Source organism: Micromys minutus (assembly GCF_963924665.1).
Source record: "Micromys minutus genome assembly, chromosome: 4".
Classification (NCBI taxonomy): Eukaryota; Metazoa; Chordata; class Mammalia; order Rodentia; family Muridae; genus Micromys; species Micromys minutus.
The window spans coordinates 76,636,506-76,658,239 of record NC_137973.1 but is presented as its reverse complement, the minus strand read 5'-3'; the positions used below and the strand labels follow the sequence as shown (position 1 = coordinate 76,658,239).

General features: G+C 47.7%; 1 protein-coding gene across 1 annotated transcript in view; it reads right to left on the bottom strand.

Annotated features, from left to right (window-relative positions):
• The window catches only part of DDAH1 (dimethylarginine dimethylaminohydrolase 1), a 121,328-nt gene extending 100,111 nt beyond the window's left edge, over positions 1–21,217 (bottom strand). Inside the window, exon 1 of the mRNA XM_080916332.1 lies at positions 20,881–21,217. Within this exon, the coding sequence (XP_080772458.1) occupies positions 20,881–21,183 (303 nt within the window). The 5' untranslated portion in view covers positions 21,184–21,217. The remainder of the gene's footprint in view (positions 1–20,880) is intronic.
• Between the last annotated feature and the right edge of the window lie 517 nt (positions 21,218–21,734).

Genomic DNA, 21,734 nt, shown 5'->3' with positions numbered 1-21,734 from the left:
GCGATGGCAGCCAACACAAGGAGAAGGAAAACTCGTACTCAGGAGAAAAGCAACACTCACCTGGAGTTCTACGGCTCCCTCTCTGAGCTCAAACTTAATCCTCGTACCCAGGAAGAATGAGAACATTACAAAAGGAGACACATTCTGTAGGGTTCATAGGTAGAGGGGCTGTGGACCCTTCATAAGGCAGAGGAGTCTCTGCTGTTCACACGTACCTCCTGTGTGTGTGCATGTGCACACACACACAAAGGAGAGAGAGAGAGAGAGAGAGAGAGAGAGAGAGAGAGAGAGAGAGAGAGGGAGAGAGAGAGAGAGAGAGAGAGAGAGAGAGAGAGGAGAGAGAGAGAGAGAGAGAGAGAGCACCATAGCTGCTGCTTTCTTCCCAGCTGGCTTTATTCCCTGGGAATGCTTTATTACTTTAATGACATACACGACTGGTACTTGACCAGTATCTCCATCCCCGTCAAACAGCTTTCAACTTTGTGACATTTACTTTGTGACATTTGCTGTAGAGCAGGGTTCACAGGAAGAGAGGTTTGTTCCCAATAACACCTAAAGAGGATTACTTTCTGAAGTTCCACATGGCTGCCCTGGGTGATATTTTGCTTATAAACTGCCTTCGGATGTGGCAGCTCTCCCACCCTCAAATTTCACAAGAACCACTGTCCTACCTACAGATGAGACAACTATGGCTCAGCAGGGCTGTGGCTGAAGCTACCCAAGAACAAAGAGAGGCTCAGGGGTCCTCAAGTCAAATCTTCTTTCCTCCTACCCTTGCAAAGGTGTCATCTGTGCAGCAGCCACCAGGGTGGGCCTAGAGAAGAAAGGGACCTCGGAACTGTACTGAAGGCAGTCTACTGATTCACCCAGAATGCACTAAGCACGGGCTGTGTGCCAAAGGTCACAGGTGCTGTGGGAAGAAAGTTGACAGAGGATGAAGGCAGATCATCATCAGGGGACACTACGATGAAGTAGTGTATGAGACACATGTCTATGAACATGACAGACATCTGAACTGTGTTCCGTAGGATGGATCCAGGAATTAAGCAAAAATAATCATCACTGCTGTTATTATTATTTTAGATCATTATTAGTATCGAGGGCGCTCACCTACCTCTGGCTGATCTCAAACTTGCTATGCATTGGGGGATGATGCTCTTGAATCCCTGGTCCTTATGCCCCCATCTCACAAGTGCTGGAACTAGTGGTGTGAGTCACTCTGTTTGACACTAAAAATATTATGTCGACGTCAAGGAAGAAGAGTACGGGAGGGATAGGACCCCATGGGGAATGCCTGCCTACACAGGTATAGGGTCAGACTCTGTGTTCAGTCCTTGGCAAAATGAAAGGAAGGGAGACAGGGGGCAGGCTAGTGGGGAAAGGAGAGGGTAGAGAAGAGAGGAGAAGGAGAAGATGAAGATGCAGGAAAAGGAGGTGGGGAAGGGGAGGTGGATGGGTGATTTGTGCAGAGTTAGCTCTGGACCAGGTATTTAGGAGCCTTGACATCTATGTATCCCTGCATGCCAGCTCATCTGCATCAAATTAGAAGAGTTGGTTATGATACACAGAAGAATAAAGAGGTCCATCTGTGCACCCCACGGCGCGAGTGAGAAGATGACATTACATTTTAAAGCCAGATGAATTTACCCCAGAGCTAAATGCCATCTGCCACGCCTACCATTTTTAGAACGCAACCACGAAGTAACACAAGCCAATAAAGACATCTGGAACACCCCTACACTCATTTCCCGGTACGCCTCCAACGGCGCTGGTCAGACGTTGAGACACTTGCTGAGCTGTCCTGCCTCTGTGATTGCTCGTTACCATGACTAAGTGCGTGCTTTCAGGAAAGGGAGAGAGTTAAGCATCAACCCAGCCCAGGGAGCTAAGCCCATCTTTGGTATGACACTCTGGCAGTACATGACCAAGGTAGGATGGTGACACCTTCCTCAGCTCAGTACCTCAGATCCTTTCCTCCCCGTTTTCTCCTCCCTGTCCCCCCCCCCCCCCCATGACCCGCAGAGCTAGTCTTACCACGTTTCTGAGTAGATACTGTCAGGATTTCTTTTAGCCGTCCCTCTCCTTTCTCCTTCTGCCTTCCCTTTGTCCCTTTCCTTTCTAGTGTAGTAGCTCTTAGATGATGACCTTTCATCCCTGGGGCAGGCCACCTTTTTAGCAGGAGGAAGAGGAAGCACCTCATCATTGAGTCTCAAGAAAGACGGTGATATTGTGGTCACCTCATTCAGAGTTCTTTGTCTTACTCAACTCTTGGGTGTTTGGATTCCCACAGCAGGAGGAGGCCAGAAATACATGAGGCACTGTCTGTTTATATACAAAACCGTGTCTGTGTGCAGACTCGCCATTCTAAGAAAACCAATTTGACCTTTGAATCCTGAAACTAATCTGATAGAACCTAGACTGGGGAACTATCCTAAACCTGGTGTACTTACAGTCTGCCCAGCTACCAATGGTTTCATGCGGTTGCTTGGTTCAACAAATTAATCTAGGCCCATGAGACTTGGGTTGGCCACAAGTTATTATCAGCTTAAGTTATAGATAATGGGCAGAGGGACGATAGAGATCCCCAGTAGGAGAGTGGGGGAGGTCAGACACCATGGTTCTAAGGATTTTGTGGTTTCAACTTTAGGGCAAGTCTAATTGTCGCTCTTTCTTCAGTGGGTGAGGACAGTTCTCTGTTGTTTGCATTCTAAGGGTGGGGGTGAAGGGGAGGTCTGACCAGAATATAAAATCACTAGCCGCTAATATGACTGCTAACCCTACCCTGGGGGCTAATCCCTTCCACCCTAAGACTTGCCAAAGATTCAAATTGAGTTACCAGGAATCCAGTTACCAAGAACTGCAGGTTTAGTCAGTCTGAATTATGCAAAATGTTACAGTGGCTTTTGCTCTCTGAGTTTCCTCAATGCAAATGCTGGACCGCTTTCTTCTTGGCAAATCCACTTTCCCGTTTTAAAACCCGGAGCCAGAGAAGGTGGCTGTGATCCTGTGTCCGTCTGTACTTCCGCCATCCTGAGGAGGCTGTGGAGATCTCAGACGGTTGTCTTCGGCAGTAAATACCCACCAGTTACGAGCGGGAGCTGCAACCTCATTATTCACTCAGCCGGGCCAGCCTGTTATTTTAGGGTGCAACCCTGGTGCATCAACCCAAACCTGTGGTTTGATCACCCCAAGCACATTCTTTAAGTCTCTCAATCAACCCTGCTCTTGAAGACAGAGCAGCAGGGATTCCTGCTAAGAGTGAGAAGTTCTGAGACCAGGGTAGAAGTCAGGGACATATGCCTGTCCCCGCACACTGCCCACCTGTGTTTACAGGAATGCTTCTACGGACTGCATTCTGTCCAAACGACCCGAAGGGACATTCCACATCAGTGACGTTCGAAGGAATGTCCGGCCCAGAGCTGCCCCACGCTCCCACTATGGCCCAGGACAGCCGTGACCCAGCTGCCCTTTCTGCTGCAGGGCTGCATCACTCCCTTTGTTCTATTCCTCCCTATATGGAATTGCAACAATGTGAGCGATTTTTCTTTTTCAAAAAATAAAAAAAAAAAAAAGTAGAGCACAAGAAATCTACAATAACAGTTTTGACAACTGAGATGTTCATATTTTAATCTGCTTAATTGAACACGGTAAAATTGCCTTTCCATCAGCAAATGCCACTTTGCTAAATTGCACTGAAGCCACTTTAATGAGAGATCCAAGTTCCTTGATTAACCCTGGTCAGGGTGGTGACATTTCACTGAGAGCCATCACAAGAGCTGGGAGACAGAAGGAAAAACAGGGTCTATGTCTTAGTTGTCCCTTGACTCTAACCGTCCTGAGAGGTTAAATCTAATACCATGCCCGTGCTGGGTCTGAGTCAGTCAGTAGTCTGGCTCACAAGCTCAAGGCCAGTGCCTAGGCATGGCTGCAACTCTGGGCAAAGGAGAAGAGTTACGGTAGAGACTGGCATTAGAAACTCTCACACAGGATACAGACTGGCAGGTGTACCTAGCATAAGGCAGGCTGCTGTTCAGCCTAGTGTATTCACCTGCAGACACATGAAGAGGGCTGGCAGAACATGGTACCAGAAAAGCATTGGCTACAAGTCCCAGGGATTCTACGACTTTATGAGGGTCAATCTTTGAGTTTTGTATTAGAAATCCAGACAGGAAACCAGCAGAGGATAGAAGTAAATCTAAGCGCGGTTAATGACACCAGTTGACAGTTTGAGCATATGGAATGAGTAATGGTCACTTCATGGTAGGCCAAACAGCAGAAATGACCAGGCTAGCCAGCTGACCTAGTGGCCAAGAGACCTTATATTTCCTCTACTAAGAAGAAGGCTAAGAAGAATGGATTGGTGGGCTGACACACAATGGTGCTGAACATGAGGACACGGTATTGGTGCTTCTTTTTGTGGATGAAACATCTCACTGGGACAAGGTAGGTTGTGCTGGGGGGGGTGGTCTGCAAATTCAAGAGTTGTATGCAAGCACAGGAGAGCACCATGTTCTGGGGGAAGTTCACACTGTGGGGCTTAATCTTCAGGAAGCATGGTCGTATTAGACACAAGTAGGAGGCCCTTAGGGGTTCAAATGGTATAGGGATGAGAGTGAATGAAAAAAAAGTGTGTATATGTGAAGAGAGAAAGAAGGAGAGGTGGGGAAGGAGGAGGAGGAGGAGGAAGAGAAGGTGGAGAAGGAAGAAGAGAAAAAAGAAGAGGAGGAGGAAGAAGGAGGAGAAGGAGGAGGAGGAGGAGGAGGAGGAGGTCGTTGTGAGAGGTGGTCAGAGATAAGTACCTACGGGGTTACTTTGAGGCAGGACTATAGTGTCCTCCAGCAGGGAGAGTGATATGAATCCGTGTTCAAGCAGGATTGTATAAACAGAAGCAGCGGGGCATGGGACCCACCAATTTTGAGCATAGGGAACACTGCCCATAGCAGGAGTAAAGAGAGAAGAATCAGGAGCCAAGGGCTTACCCAAGCCTCAACAGACATGAAAGGATTTGGTCATGGGGTTAGGGAAGCTGGGACTCCAATCCTGGCATATAACCCTGCCTGGCGTCTATCACACACAGGGACAAGGTCTCAGCCTATGTGGTGCTGAAGTCTCTCAGCCGAGACTCGGGTGTACAGAAATGAGGCCAGGGGCTGTTTACACACACTGTGGCTTACCACTGCTTCCGCCAATGGCCAGGGTCTTTGACACCAAGTAAGCCATGGAGATAGGGTAACGAGTATTTCACAACAATGACAATCTGTGTCTCAACTTCCATGTACTTTTCAGAGAATTCCCCCGGAATGTCTATGGGAAAGCTGAGCAAGAGCTAGTGTGGGGGTGAAGGTGGAGTTAACCCCAAGAGGGCAGCCTCCTTCCTGGAGCAGAGAAGATTCGCAACATTCCTGTTCAAACTGGTTTCCACCACCCTCTTCTGTACTTACAAGTTAAGGTCAAGACTCTCCACAAGCTGCCTAACTATTTGGACTAGATCTCTGCCAGCAAATACTAAGCAAGGGCAGAGACGACAGCCGTCTGTGCTTCTCTGAGTGTGGAAGGGTTAGGGTTAGCCATGTGAATGAGGAACAGAGATGGGTCGCTGCTGGCCGGAAGCAATGTGTTCAGCAGGAGAAGACCGTATCTCTGTGTCTTCACTAACTTTGGTCAGCTGACTCTTGGGGGCTTTGAGCTTATGGTTACAATAGTGATATCAATCAATAATGTCTTAAGAGTTCTAATCTCCCAACAATGGGCTGAGTGTGCATGCCTGCTCTCTGGCAGAGTTACCAAATGCCCTGGCTTTGGTGGAGAAATACTGGCTTTCCATCACAGCCTTGGGATTGCTATGGTTTGACTCTGGTTTGAATGTAACCTTTAAAAGTCCCTGGTCTGGAAGCTTGGTCCCAGTGTGAGAAGGGAGGGATCCCAACTACTCTTGTGGATGTATTGAGACCACCACGTGGGAGATTAGCCTGAGTTAGTTAACAAGAGAGCAGCATTTTGCAGTGAGAGGAAGCTGGTATGCTCCTGGCATCCTGCCTTGGTTTTTACAGTCTTCCCTCCTTTTGTTTTCTTATACTTGAGCCTCTGGTTGGCAAAGAGCTCATTCCCCACTGGCAGGGTGCCCTCACATGCCTCCTGGCACCGTGACATTTAGACCACCCGTCCAATGGAATTGTGAGCCACCTCCACCTTATAAGCCGCAGATACTCAAGTGCTTTGTTATAATATAACAAGCTGATGCATTAGCAACTCATAACCAGCCATTTGATCTTAAGACACTGATTGTTCTCTTGTTCAAGAAGATAATGGGAGCAAATGGAGTGAGTTGGGGTTACTGCACTGGTGAGACAAGATAGAGGGGTGCACAGCACACAGAGCCTGAAGTCACGCTTGGAGTGTTCCTAGCTCTGAGTACCGCTAACATGGTACATAACAGAACATCATTCATTTTCTGCCTCTCTCCTAACCTGCACGTCTTCCCATTTGCTCAATGTCCCTTAACCTGGGAAGAGTCTATACTCAGAACTGCACCCAAAGAGTATAGGGCCACCTCAGGCAGCTCTGCACTGGCTCTAGATTTACAGAGAGAACCATGGAGCTGAAGGTCCATCTCCGAATGCCCTGGGGTATCAGGATGCAGATGCTGAGTTTAATGTTCAAAGGTAGCCATGCTCTAACACCCACAGCCACGGTCCTTACAGACTATGTTGACTCTAACACCCACAGCCACGATCCTTACAGACTATGTTGACGTTCAGGTCTTCATTCAGACTTCCCTAGTTTATAGGCAGGAATTCTGAAACCCACAATGGTCAGTGTTAGCCCTTAGAACATGTCGTTTAACAAGAGGTTGGGAACAATCTGAGTCTGGTCTCCAGCACCCACATAAAAAGACAAGCATGGTGGCAAATGCCTGAAATCCCAGCTATAATATTACCCTCACTTGATTAACAAATGAACAAATTACTTCTAAGTGATCACTTCTAACCCTATAGTGCTGTGTGAGCAAATCTTGCCTTGTGAACCTGCCTGGTCACTGGGAAGAGCCCATGGCTGTCTGCTGGGAGCTTACTCTTCTTGTTCTGTCTCTTACACTTTGACACACAGATATAATTGATTTGATCTTCCTTCTTGGTCATAAAGGCCCACTACCCTGACACCAAGCTTACACCTACTCACCTACTCTTTGACCTGTGCTAAAATTTCATTATTGAAAACAGGGAAGATTGACAACGAAGACTAAAATGATAATGTTTAAGTTTTATCTCGGTCTATATAAATACACTTCAAACCTCTTTACCAATCATAGGGAGAGATACACTTTACTGTGTGATCTACGGCATACAAGGGAACATACGTGTTCGTCCATCTACAAATGAAACAGAGCTGACATTCAACCATTCCTGGCTATATTGTGATCAGCAGGAACACACACTCTGTCATATCTCACAATACCCAAGCTCAATGGCTAACAGACAAAAATACTGACATGACCTACTCAAGGGGCTCAATAATCCCCTTATGAAGTGATGCTTTATCATTTGAACATAACCACCTAGACTCATAGTATAAGGACCAATCCACAGTGTTCTAGGAAGTTCTGCAAGAGGTAAGGGAGAATAAGGGAGCCCTCGGAGCGGCGTGTGCAATCTCCTTTGTGGATAGTTTCAGAAAAGGACAAAGAAAGCATGGCATCCACATGAAGGCGTTAAGCGGAGCTTGTGAAAAAGCAGCTCATTTTATCAAAATCTCTCCTGGCTTTGGCACCATATCTAAAAAGAAATGGGACTCAAGAAATCCTCTAAGCATTTTCTTGTACATTTTCCACATTTACTGTCAAGACAATGCGTTAAATTAAATCCTCATTACCTCTCTCTCTCTCAATGAGAAACTTATGTGGTATCCAGAGTAAACAACGGTAACACTCCACACACATGCAAACAGCCAAGGCTCTGTGAACAGAGGAAAACACATGCATGGACCTAGCAACGGGACCACACACATTTTTTTCTTTGAGCTCCAGGTCACACAACCCCAAGCCCCTTTCCTGACAGACACACAATGTCTTCAGTCATCACCACAGTTTTCTCCATTGTTAACCTTACCCAAGTCTTCAAAAGAACAACATTGCATGTGTGAGGACATACGACAACACTCGTGGAAACAGGTAGCCAACGGAAGCCAGGAACTAACTCCAGCTTCCCATTTGCAACAGGGGCTCATCTCTAAACACTCATATATACTACCCTGTACTTCATCCTTAACAACACCACTACCAACAAATGTTGACCTGGCTGTTTGGGGGAAAACCCCTAAACTTTCTATGGCCATTCCTACACAAAGGCTGGATTTCTGTAGTACTGAAAGAATCTGTAGGAAAAATTGGGAAATGAGTGATTGTTCAAAGTCACCTCTAGGCCTCTGTTAAGTGTTCTCAGAATGACATAAACATTATAGTGACGCTGTGGCAACCCTGTGTTTGGACACGAATGCTGCAGTTTCCTGAAGTGAAAAATACACTCTGGATATCCATGCCCATTCTAAGATAATACTGGATTCTGGGGCATGCTGGTATCAGGAAAGGTTACAACCTCCACATGGACTGTGCTGGAAGGTGGGCTGCCTCCTGGTGATCAAGGTGGACTGTTGCTGCTGAGTCTACTATAAAACAATGTGCAAGAATGCCAGCTCAGATAAAAGTCACACTTCACCCAGCACACTCAGTGTAACCTTCCCTTAAGTGTTTTAAATGTCACCCAAGAAGGCAGAGAATCCATTTCTAACTAAGGATGGAATTGGTACTTTCTACCTCCTTGTGTTCTCTGTGAATCAGAATAAGAAATAGATTTCATTTACTAAGTTAGTGTGCACACCAAAACAAATGAGCCAAGTTCCAGGAAATAACTTCTTTCCCACGTTGCAATAATATCCTGACTTTAAAAAAGTAATTCTGTTTCTGTAAAAATGAAGACCTAGTCAAGACCCACAGACAGATCTCATGACCTACCAGCCGGTACAGAAGAGCTATCTGAGAAAAGGGGGCACACAGTACAGAAAGCCTCGTCTCCAAAGTGCTCCCTTCAGAACTGGTTGTATATTTGGAAAGAGTCGGAGACGAGAGGCCGAAAGCTGTAGAGGTTTAGTGTGGGAGTGACAGGGATGTGAAGAGTGTGTGACATCTTGTACTCAGAATCCTCTATTTCTCAACACTGTATTTTCAGGGAAAGGGAGCTGGAACACACCAGGGCCTCAGAGGATTCTGAAGGACGACAGCAGGAAGGAAATTAGGAAAAGACAAAATTGGGTGTGAGACAGCTCGGTGGGCAACGATGCTTGCCACCAAGATTGACAACCCACATTCTGTCCTCAGAATCCACACGGTAGAAAGCAAGGACTGACTCCCGCGGGTCCCCTGCCCTCCACGGGTACCCCATACATGCACAACACAAAGAAACGGACTCTTGACCCTGAGTGTCTTCAAAGATACGGCATCAAGAGCAAAGAGCAAGAAAAGTGTGGGCGCTTTAGAACAAGTCTTAGGTTTGAATTTCTCACATAAATCTAATAGAAAATGGGATTAAAATGTAAATAGCCAGAGACATGCCCCACAGTCAAATTGAAGCCATATTAGTTTTTCTCCTGAATCAAAAAAATTAAGGGCAGAAAATGGATATGTTTGCCTTCTGTTACTATTTTACAGCTGTGCCATGAAATTTGCCAATTTCAGCTTTTTAAACAATAATCTCGGGCTAATGATTTCTAGGTTTAGCACCAGCATCTACCCTCCTCCTTCCTCCTTATTCACCAGTCACAGCTATGCAGCCGCTGTGGATTGAAGAGCTTAAGGCCAGTTTGGTGGAGAGGCGGGTTCTAACAGCAAGGAAAACCAAGGAGTCAACCCAACCCCGGCGAGATCACACATGATTTGACATACATGCAAAATCTGAGATTTTGGTAATTATTACTATCCTAAGAACAATCTTTCTGTGTGCACAGCTAACTACAGGAAGGGAATATTCAAAAAGACATCTCCCCTACTTTACATGGCTGCTTAGAAAGACACCTTCATCATAGTCTCAGAAGTCAAGAGTTAAAATTTTGGAGACAGCACCAGAAGTCTAGAAGTAAGAATGGAATGAGAGTTTACCACAATGACCTGGGCAAACCATGAAGCCTGCCACAAAGCAAGCACCCAGAAGCCCCTTCCTTGTCTCTGAACGCTCTCCCACACGCTTCTGACCATTGCTCTCATGGTTAGAACGAAACACAACTGGCAAACTTCTTTGTGTAAAGAGGATCGTGGGAGCCAATGACACGGACCAGGGGCATAGGCTAGCTCAGCCTCTTCTCCGGGGGGAAAACTACCCATCAGATGTGCTGAGTAAACTGAGCTTTTGAAACAGACTTAGCAAAGTCAGCTCTATCTCATAATGGATTATCATTAGCAAGGCGCGAGTTTATACTCCAGGTTAATTGACTGAAACAAGTATAATGTGTTGGTCTGAATAGGACTTTTATTTATTCATCCAGTCTCGTCCCTTTATGGATGTTAGCCATCACCAGTTCCGCATCTGTCTCTCCAATCTCTCAATCCCGTTCTCCTTGCACTCCCCACCCCATGGCAGGCTGGGTTTCGAAAGGAAAAGGACAGAATCTTCCAGTTCAAAGCAATCATGTCAGGCATCAAAGCCAGCATCCTCCCGGGCAGTTGTGCTCTCCCCATCACATCGCTTGCCTAAGTGCGTACAAATCCCAGTGCAAGATCGCAGACGCACACTCCGTGTGGTTACCTTAGTGTGAGGTTCGATGCAGAGTGCTGCCGAGAGATTTGCAAATAAAAACGAATTTTCATACCGAACAGAAATGGATATTTTTCTTACCTGTCATCGGCATGGGTAATGTGGCATACAGCAGGCAGGGGCAGTGTTGTATACAGTAGGCATGAGTAATATTGTGTACAGTACAGGGATCAGGTTTGCTTGATACGTACTAGAAGAAATAGTTGTGGGCCAAAGAGGGAAATGACTGAACAGCAATGAATACACTGATAACGCCTAGGCCCCAAACCAGAGCTCATTGCTAGTGCTTAGCAACTGGCAAGCTGAATCTCAGTCCTGAGGTGGGCTTGAGTCCATTGCACTGTAGATTCCAGATTTCCTGAGGTGTGCTACTAAAGAATCTTAGGAGAGCCAGGCCACTACAGAGCATCTGGATAAGAGAGGGGAATATACTTAGAAACAGGTCTGTGTGCTAGACAGCCAAATCCAGCCAGCACCGAAATCAGAACTGGAGCTATGGACCACAGTCACCTTCAGATCCAGCACCTGAAATCTCAAGAGCACAGAGCTCCTGGCAGGGGTGGCTTTTCTCCATCCTGCATCTTTCCCAACACAAACCCCTCCTGTCTCTGTGCTTCACACATCTGAAAAGGCTTTTCTACCTCTCTGGTTAGTTCTTAACATGACAACTGCTCATCTGAGAGACCTAGGCTGGGCCAGACGCTCTGGGCACACCCCAGCACCTACTGTTTCTGTCACAGAGTCTATTACAGTCCCTTCCCTGCTCTTTCAGGGGGTGGGGAGGGGGAGACAGTGACTAAGTCATCTCCCCAACATTAAACACTGGCTCTGGCACACGCTGCAAGTGCTTGCTGAATACACAAACAGAACTGACTCAATGGCCTCGCCCCTTATTAAGCAATACAAGAAAAACAACAACAAAAAAACTAAAGCAAAAGAATTTTAATGAGGACAAAGGTTATCTATTTGCGTATATTCAGCATAAACCCATTGAGCAGAAAAACCCCATTTGACTTTCGGTGTAAAGGGCCCACCACAAGGACCTGTCAGCAAATCAAACCTGTCCCCTTCATTCCTCAGCCTTACGCTCTGCTGTAGGGGTTCCTTGGCTGGTCTTGCTTGAGTGATCTGGGTAGACAGGAAGTCTAAAGCCTGGTGATTTATGTCTCTCTGTGGGATGCTGCTGTTCCTTCAGCACTCAGCTTCAGGAAGATGGTGGACATTATTAAATTATTTGACAGTGACAAAGTAAATGAGAATAACATTAGGATTTTTTGCTCAAGCATTAGGATTCCTCTCACTGGTTTGGTTAGAAAGTGCCTGCTTCTGGAAGTCTGAGGACTGATTTAATACCTGACATCAAGTTTGAAGAAGGCAACGGGGGCTAATGCCAAAAGCTGAGCATCTTCAGGGAACACTAGGGGATTCAGTCATGGTAAATACTTATTTAAAGACAACCTGGGGTAAATAAAGCACTGAGATATGTAAGATATTGATAAGCTACTCTCTCATTACACCTTAAGCTATTTTATCTCTGTGATTGCTTTTTGGTAAAGAAGAACGAATGCTTGCTGAATACATAGATCTCCATTCGGAAGATTCACGAAATCTTCTGTAGTATTACAGAGTTCTTACTGGATCACAAGATGAAGGCCAACCAATACACATCTTTAAATAAGCGTCTGTGAGGGTTGGGGAGACGACTCTGTGGATAAAGCACTTGCCCAGGAAATGTGAGGACCTGAGTTTAGATCCCCAGAACTCACACAAATGCTGGGTGGGCAGCAGCTCATCTGTAAACTGTAGCCTCAGTGAACAGAGACAGGAGATCCTCTGAGCAAGCTGGAGAGAGATGAGCCACATATGTGAGCTCTGATTCTGCTGAGACCCCTCCCCAGTGAGCAATGGAAGTATGACTGAAGATGATTCTGAATAAAAACCTTGAGCCTCTATGTGCTTGGACACACATGCATTTGCACCCCACACAGTGTCCTCACACTTGAGAGCATTCTCTCTTACTCACTTGCTTTCTCACATGCATGCACATGTGCACACATACTCGAACAACTGGAAAAATAAAAACTAAGTACAACTCCAAATTATAGCCGATTACGGCAGAAGGTAGTTGAAGACAAACATTTCCTCCCCAAATCTTAATTAGATTTTTCTGTAGTCATGGTTCACATAATAATAGAGAGATTCCTACCGTGACTATAATAAAACTAATGGGAAATAAATTTGAGCTTAATAAGACTCCAAATGCATGAAAAAGTAATGGCCCGGCACATGTAAGCTGAGAGGGACCCAACCCTGCCTTCTCCTCTGAAGGGTCTAGAGTCGTGGTTGGAAGCTTGTTTTCAGCTAATGGTCTCTAATGAAAGTCAGTCTCCTCTCTTTGTTTTGTTCTTCATTTTCAAAGCCTTTGAGGCCGACTGTGCAGGAAGAGGTTACATCACTGGGCACAACTCTGTCTCTGAAACATACCAATTTCTTAGTGTTCCTGCCAAGCCTAAGAAAAGCTGAAAAGAAACCTGAAAACAAGCAGTCATTCTAACTGGCTGGGGTGATGGTTTGCTGGTGAGAGCCCTCCAGTGTGGCCCCTTCCTATCAGTGACAGCCAGTAGGATTTCTAAATATGGTCAGGGGTAGCATCCTCATCTCAAGTCGCACAGAAATTTGAAGACATGTGTCTCTACCCCTACAACAGTTCTGAGCACACTCTGCGAGACAACTTAGGAGGTTCCTGTACATGACAGTTGTCATTATAGACTCAATCCCTGCCCCCCACAACTCAAATGCTTTAATAGCTGTCCTGCAGGGCCCAGTCTCATCAAACCCCTTAAATAAGACAGGAACTTGTTGGCCACCAATTGAATTCAGCCCATTGTATGGAGGCGACCCCAAGAGCCTTGGGAAATACCATGAGTGTCCAATCCAGAACTTCTCCCAGCGCTGAGCTCATACAGCCTGTCAGATCCAGTCCCCTGTAGCTGCTTGGCTCTAGAAGCATGCAACTCTACACAACCCTACATGGGTATGAAATGCAGCCCAGGTAGCTTACAGATATTAATCCACAGCAGACTTAGCTTCTCCAGGCCAGCTCCAGGCCAGCTTCCTGTACCTGGTGGCCTGGGGGAAGAAGCCCATGAGTCATACACATTGTACCATGTCCCTCTACTAAAGTAACTGTGTCCCAAGACACATGAAGACTTGACAAGAATGTTCTGCCAACCTCAGTCTTGTTATTCCACAACCTGACTGAGGTCACAGGTCTATCCTGGGCAAGAAGCAAGCCAAAAAACATGGTAGCTGTATTTCAGAAACCATCCCCACAACAACCCTTGTGAGGTAGGCTGTGTTGTCTTATTCTACAAATGAGAGACAAGGGCTCATGAGAGGTAAAGTGTTTGCTGAGGACACAGCAGTCAGGATTCAAGGCAGGCAGGGTTGGCTCCAATGCCCACAGGTTTTCTCAAGGGAAGGAATCTCTTTCGACAAAGATCCTCATATTAAAAAGTTCATATAGGCTCATTTTTAATGTGCATGTTTTGCCCATATGTGACTATAAGCACATGTGCACGCCTACTGCTGGAGTCAGAACATGGTGTCTGATCCCAGGAGTGAGCCATCACGTGAGCGCTGGGAACTGAACTTAAGTTTTCTGCAAGAGCAACAAGTGCTCTTAACTGTTGAGCCACCTCTGTAGTGTCAGAACCAGCACAGGGTCAGGTCACATTTCTGGACGTTATTACCTTTGAACGAAGATGAAAACAAACTGCTCTCCTTTATGAGAGATAGGAAGAAAATGAACTATTTAGTTTTAAGGTCCTACATTACTACTAACGGGTAAAGTGAAACCCATGAAGTCATGCTGTGTCTGTTGAATGTTCTGTGGGGGTCAGACAACAGCAACAGCCACTTTAAGCAACCAATAACCCTTGCCTTTTCAGGAAACTCCATTTCTGGAACTCGTAAGCTGTCTGTGACTCTGGACACATTACTTAACTTAGCTACTCAAATCTAGATTTCTGTGACTTCTAACGAGTGGCAACAGTCCCATCTTTCAGGCTCCATCCGTTCGAGTATTTGGCCTTGGTTACCTGCTACTGTTCAGCAGAAGTTTGGTGTTCACATTGCCTCTGGAGCAACATAAGGAACTCAGGGCAAAAACGTATAGGCCCTGATGTCTACGTGTCCTTATATAAGGGATTGTCAACTTAAAGGCACATTCTTGTAAAATGTTTTTCTAATTTCTTGAGAATTTCATACAATGCATCTTTACAATATTTCCCTCCAATTCCCCCACTTACCTCCTCCCAGACCCATCACCAGCTCCCTAACCCCTCGCTTCATGTCCCCTCCATTTGTGATTCAGTAACCCATTATCTCCAGTATGTGTTGTCCACTCCTAGGTGTGGACCATCCTCTGGACTGTGAGCAACCTACCAGGAGTCATACCTTCAAGGAGGGCTCTCTCTCCCTCCCCTTGAAGCCATCAACAATTAGAAAGTAGCTGTCAGTGAGGGGTAGGAAACACTTCCCAGGTTGTTCTAGGATGTTGACTATCTTGGTCCTATCCAGGCAGCCACGGCTGCTGTAAGTTCACACATGCAATGGTTCTTTTATGTTAGGGAAACACTGCTTTGTTCAGTTCTTCCCAACCTATGGCTCCCATGGTCTTTCTGCCCCTCTTCCATAATGTGCTTAAACCTTGGTGAGGAGGTGTTCTGGATTGTTCTGTCCTCTCATTTACTTTCCCATGTCCTCGTCACTTGGGGTTTATTTCCTTAAGCTTAGCCTGTCTTCTTCATAAAACTGAAAATGATCAAGAAATAATAATGAAAGCCATAAGCAGTCTGCAGGAAGAGACTGGTGTGGTCTTCTCCTAGACAGAATTATCCCACCGTCCTGGGAAAGGATAAACTTGCTCTTCTTAGCAGGAGGAAAGGCCAGAGGATACATTTCACAATTTCGTTTAAATAAACTTTGTCAGTTAATCATTATTTAGGTGCTAAGACCCTTCTGAGAAGAAAGTGAAGAAAACAGTTCAGTAGTTGTAAGAGTGAGAGAAAGGAACACACACACACACACACACACACACACACACACACACACACACACCCTGGTACACCCTGAACTTGTGCAACCATTATCTCCACAAAACATTTAATCATTAAAACATCCCTCAGTCCTACGTTGGCTTTTAGATACTTTGTTTATAGGACTTTGACATTCAAGAGTTGACTTTTCCCTTTAAAAGTACACTGGATTCATTTGAAACACGGTCAGCTTCTCCAATTTGATTTGTTTCGTAAATATTAAACCTATTAAAATATCCCAACTTGAGAAGACACAGACGTGTCAATGAACATGGTCTGCTGACTTTCCACATGCACAGGTGTCTTCACTAAATCTGCAGCTCCCACACACAGATTCTAAGTTCCAGGAATCGTTGGAAACCCAACTGACCTGTATTAATAACCCTGTATTTTCTCAGAAAAGCTATCTTAAATTTGGGTCTCAGTTCTTTCTTCTAAGGAAGAAAAGTCATTAAATACAGCACAATGCTTTGATTAAGAAATACTTTCTCAAGGCTTCTTATTAAAAACAAAGCAGTGATAAACGGCAGGAAGATTCTGGGACGAAGAGAGGACTAAAGTTATAAACCACCCATGCTCACAGTGAGATGCTTGCAACCCCACCAACTTGGAATGCTTGCAAAATACCAACTCTATCATTAGAACTGGGTGTGATGGATCATGCCTGGAATTGCAGCATTCGGAAAGCTGATAGGAGGGCTGCTGAGTGGGAATATAGCCTGGGCTACTTAGCAAGCTTAGGCCAGCTGGAACTACAGCCTGAGACCCTATCTCAAAACAAAATCCAAACCCCTCTTAAGGGAAGAGAAAGGGTATTGGCTAAATCATGGTAACATTTGTCCTACAAAATATTTTCTGTGTGTGTCTCGCATATTAGGTATTGGAAACAAAGTGTAGACAAGATTCCAGTTCCTAAGACAGTAAGTAAAGGGGAGGGTATGATAAAAAAAAAAAAATCAGAAGGGCCAGGATTGGGGGGTTGGGTGGGGTGGGAAGCAGAGAGCATTTATTAGGAAAAATGGTTCAGGCCGGGAAAGGTGATGTCTGATATCATAGACAGTGGGACCAGAGCTTTGGAATCCTACACACCGGAGTTCTGACCCTGGTTTCATTGAAGCTACCCTGTAACCCTGGGCAACCTGCTCTCTCTGACTGTTTCATCAATAATGATACTGTTGAATGAACTTTGATGAAATGCAGGACACAGACCTGGCAGTTTGTGGCCAAGTGGAAAGCATCCAATAAATGTTAGCTAAAATGGTATTAATGGTGAGAGCAGGCCAAGGACAGCTAGGCATAGTGAAGAGGAAAAGGAGGGAGGAGAAGGGGGAGGACAAAGAGAGGGAAGAGGAGGAGGAGGGGGAGGAGGAGGAGGAAGAGGAGGAGGAGAAGGTATGTTCCAGATAAAGGAAAACAGTTCTTACAGAAAGGAGGCTCTGTGAATGAAAGAACAGAATCTGAGCCAAGTGTTGGGGGTGCTTTGGGGAAGAGACGCAGAAGCAAAGCTAAAGCTGGAAAGGCAGGCAGAGCCCAGCACAGCAGAGCCCAGCACAGCTGTGGCCCTCTAGGAACTTTGTTTAGAGGAGAATCAAATTTGAGTTGACCTTGGCTTTAGTGTAGAAATGTAGAGAGACCAAGGACGGGAATATCAATGATGAGATTTTTTTAAAACAATTGCTGTAGGTTCTCTCTCTCTCTCTCTCTCTCTCTCTCTCTCTCACACACACACACACACACACACACACAGAGCATTTTGATCCAAAAAGGACCCTAAAGATGAGTCACCATCCCCCTGTCTGTTTACCACTTCTTGGACTTACTAATGGATTCACTCATTCATTCAATAATCATCTACGCCTGAAGCTCATCAGTTCTCCATCCACCCACCTACCTAACCACTCACCCACCCACCTAACCACTCACCCACCCATCCATCCACCCACCCACCTAACCACTCACCCACCCATCCATCCATCCACCCACCCACCTAACCACTCACCCACCCATCCATCCACCCACCCACCTAACCACTCACCCACCCATCCATCCACCCACCCACCTAACCACTCACCCACCCATCCATCCACCCACCCACCTAACCACTCACCCATCCATCCATCCACCCACCCACCTAACCACTCACCCACCCATCCATCCACCCACCCACCTAACCACTCACCCACCCATCCATCCACCCACCCACCTAACCACTCACCCACCCATCCATCCACCCACCCACCTAACCACTCACCCACCCATCCACCCACCCACCCACCCATCCATCCACCCACCCATCCATCCACCCACCCACCTAACCACTCACCTATCTACCCACCCACCCATCCATCCACCCATGCATCCACCCATGCATCCACCCATCCACCCACCCACCTAACCACCCACCCATCCATCCATCCATCCATCCACCCACTCACCCATCCACCCCCCATCCATCCATCCATCCATCCACCCACTCACCCATCCACCCCCCATCCATCCATCCATCCACCCACTCACCCATCCACCCCCCATCCATCCATCCATCCATCCACCCACTCACCCATCCACCCCCCATCCATCCACCCATCCATCCACCCACCCACCTAACCACTCACCCATCCACCCACCCACCCACCCATCCATCCACCCACCCACCTAACCACTCACCTATCTACCCACCCACCCATCCATCCACCCATGCATCCACCCATCCATCCACCCATGCATCCACCCATCCACCCACCCACCTAACCACCCACCCATCCATCCATCCATCCATCCATCCACCCACTCACCCGTCCACCCCCATCCATCCATCCATCCATCCATCCATCCACCCACTCACCCATCCACCCCCCCCATCCATCCATTCATCCATCCATCCATCCATCCATCCATCTATCCATCCATCCAGCATCACTAACTGAAATACTATCAGCTTGTCTGTTCAGTATTTCATACATTCAGTAAGTATCAATACATGAAGTTCAATATTTTTTTTATCTCACTCACCCATGTATCCATTCATTGGGCATCAACCCCTGGGAAGGTGACAAAGTGCACTGTGGGAGATATTAGTGAGCACCACCCTGCTAAACCTTGTTCGCCAGAAGCATCCCACCCAACCATGACTGCCATCTCCTTCTTCTTGGAGGTGGGCACCTAGTGCAGGAGTAGAGAGAGGTCACAGCACTGCCACAGAACAGGTTAAGATGAAGCCCAAAGCATGAGGATCGACAGACTTCACTCTGGGAAACAGACGCTGTAGCCCAGTAGTAGAAAGAATGCTTACCTACTATGGGCAAGGTCCTGAGTTCGATGCCCTACACAGAAAAAGAAAACACAAGAGTCCTGTGTGACCTTTGGCAAGTATGGGCCACTGAGCTGTCAGCAGAGTGGAGTCAGATTCTGACATTTTAAATATTAAAATCTCACCAGGAGAAAGATCACTGCCAGCTCTTGTATTGGAAAAAAATCGAACTTGGGAAGTTAATTACACAAACAAGGTATTATTTGTGTTCCACAGAAATGAACCTCACAGAAGTGAGACAGACCGAACACAGATGGTGAGGGTCGAGAGAGTATCATCAGATAAGTGCCTTTTTGAGAGTTTTGGTGTCTGTTTTACCCTCTTAAGTATCGCAGTTCCATAGGCTGAGAATGCACCAGAAGCTGTCTACCACGGCTGCACTCATATTAGGTTAGAGCAGAGCGGGAGCCACTTGCACAGGGCCAATCTGGGAAGGTGACAAAGGGAAAGTGGACAGGCTAAGAGAACGACGCCTGTGACTGTGGAAGAAGAGCCACCTAAATGACAGATAGGTGGACTTCGATTGCACTCAGACACTAGGGTTTCACCAGGCAAGCAGAGCAAGTGTGGAATAAACACATTTAAATCATAAGCCCAAGGAACGACTTCCAATGTGACAGGAAAAAAAAAGAAACAACATCTCTCCAGATAGGAGAGAAACCACCTGCATCTTGTCAAACTGCTGGATGCCAAGAGTGAGGGGGAATCTTGAGGCTGGGCTCTTCCCTGGCGGTTAGAAAAATCCCAGACCAGATGGCATTTTAAAAATCTAATCTCGTGTGTCTGTGTCTCTCTCCCACTAACCTACATTATTTTTAAAGCAGTTACAGCAATTTCTACAAGATACGATAATGTGTAGGATCTCTCCCGTACCCCTTGAAGGAAACAAAAGGCCGCTTTAATTGCGGGGGGGGGGGGGTGGTGGTGGCAGAGACAGAGAGGTGTGGGGGGAGACAGAGAGACAGAGACACAGAGAGACAGAGATTAAAATTACAGAACTTGCAAAAAGCGACCACTGCTAATAAAACACACGCCCAACACCCCTGCAGCAAGTACAGCTTTTCAAACCTGGCCCATTCACACACACACACACACACACACACACACACACACACATTTAAACACAGCTCACTAACAAAACACTGAACACATTTGTTTGCCAGACGCGTTCTTCAAGACTCACTCGCCACCACTGAAAAGTAACTTGGACTCCTCAGGTCGCTGGGCACAGACTCTGCCTGATGTCACCTGGCCTACTCTGTCAGAGGTGCCCCAAAGGAATCCCCTGAGGGACTTGGGGGACCCCCCCACTACTCCCCAGCCTCCACCTGCCCTTCTGGAGGATCCTTCTCCGTCCCCATTGGCAAAGAAACAGAGTAGCCTTGTCCTCAGCACTGTGTAATTTGCAAGACAGAAAAGCTGGCAGCCCAGCCACCTGCCCGAGTCCCTGTCACCACACTCCAACCGAGATCCACTCGAAGGCTCCCCGACAGCCAGGAGGTGTGAACAATGAAGTTATCTGGCTCGGATCTCCCACACCCAGACACGCCAGCCAGAGTCCCTCAGTGGGAAGTTAGGAACTGAGCCGGTGGGGTCGGTTCCACGCGCGTCCACCGGCCCCCCGACCGCGCCCCTCGCGTCGCCTGCGGGGGAGGGGGGGCTGGCCCGTTACCTCCTTCCTGCGGCTGGGCGCCCCGGGGCGGGTGATGAGGGCGGTCTCCTCGCACACCACGGCCACGTCCTCCACGAACACGCAGTCGGGCAGGCTCTCGTCGGCCGGCAGCTGCACCACCTGCAGCCCCAGCTTGCTGCCCAGCACGCCCACGTAGAGCTGGTGCTGGCGCTCGGCGCGAGCGAAATCCACCTCCTCGCCCTGGGAGCGCCTCAGCGCGTGGCGGCACAGGGACTCGGGCGGAGCCCGCACCACGGCGTGGGTGGCCCGGCCGAAGGCGGAGGGGTGGCCGAGGCCGGCCATGGCTCTCGCTGAGAGGCGGCGGCGGGGTTCGGCTCGGTGGCCCGGTCCTCCCGAGAGCAGCGCGCACCCAAGCCTGCGAGCCTGCGAGCCTGCGAGCCTGCGAGCGCCCGGCGGCTCCTCTTGGCAGCCGATGAATGTGCTGCTGCGGGAGCCTGGCTCGCGCCCGGAGCCCTGCCCGCGCCACTGAGCATGCCCAGAGCTCCGGGCGCCGGCCCAGCGCTCGCGCGCCTACTCCTGCGCTCCCCGCATCTACCGCAGGCCGGCCTGGGTCAGTCCGGATGCGGAGGCCAGGGACTTGTCAGCAGTGACTCCCTCCATGGGTCTAGGTGTGTGTGTCCCGCCGCAGGTGCACGCCTCACATGGTCCCCCATGAGGACCTTGAAATCCCGCAGCGCTTTTCTGGACCTACTGGAGAGGACTTTAATGGTTAGGGGAACAGGTGAAGGGCGATTGTTTATGGATAAACTTTCCCTCCTTCCTCCCTCATCACCCAGCACGTGGAACCTGGGTTCCCAGCATGGCAGCCTGTCTTCACCCATAGTGCCTCGACT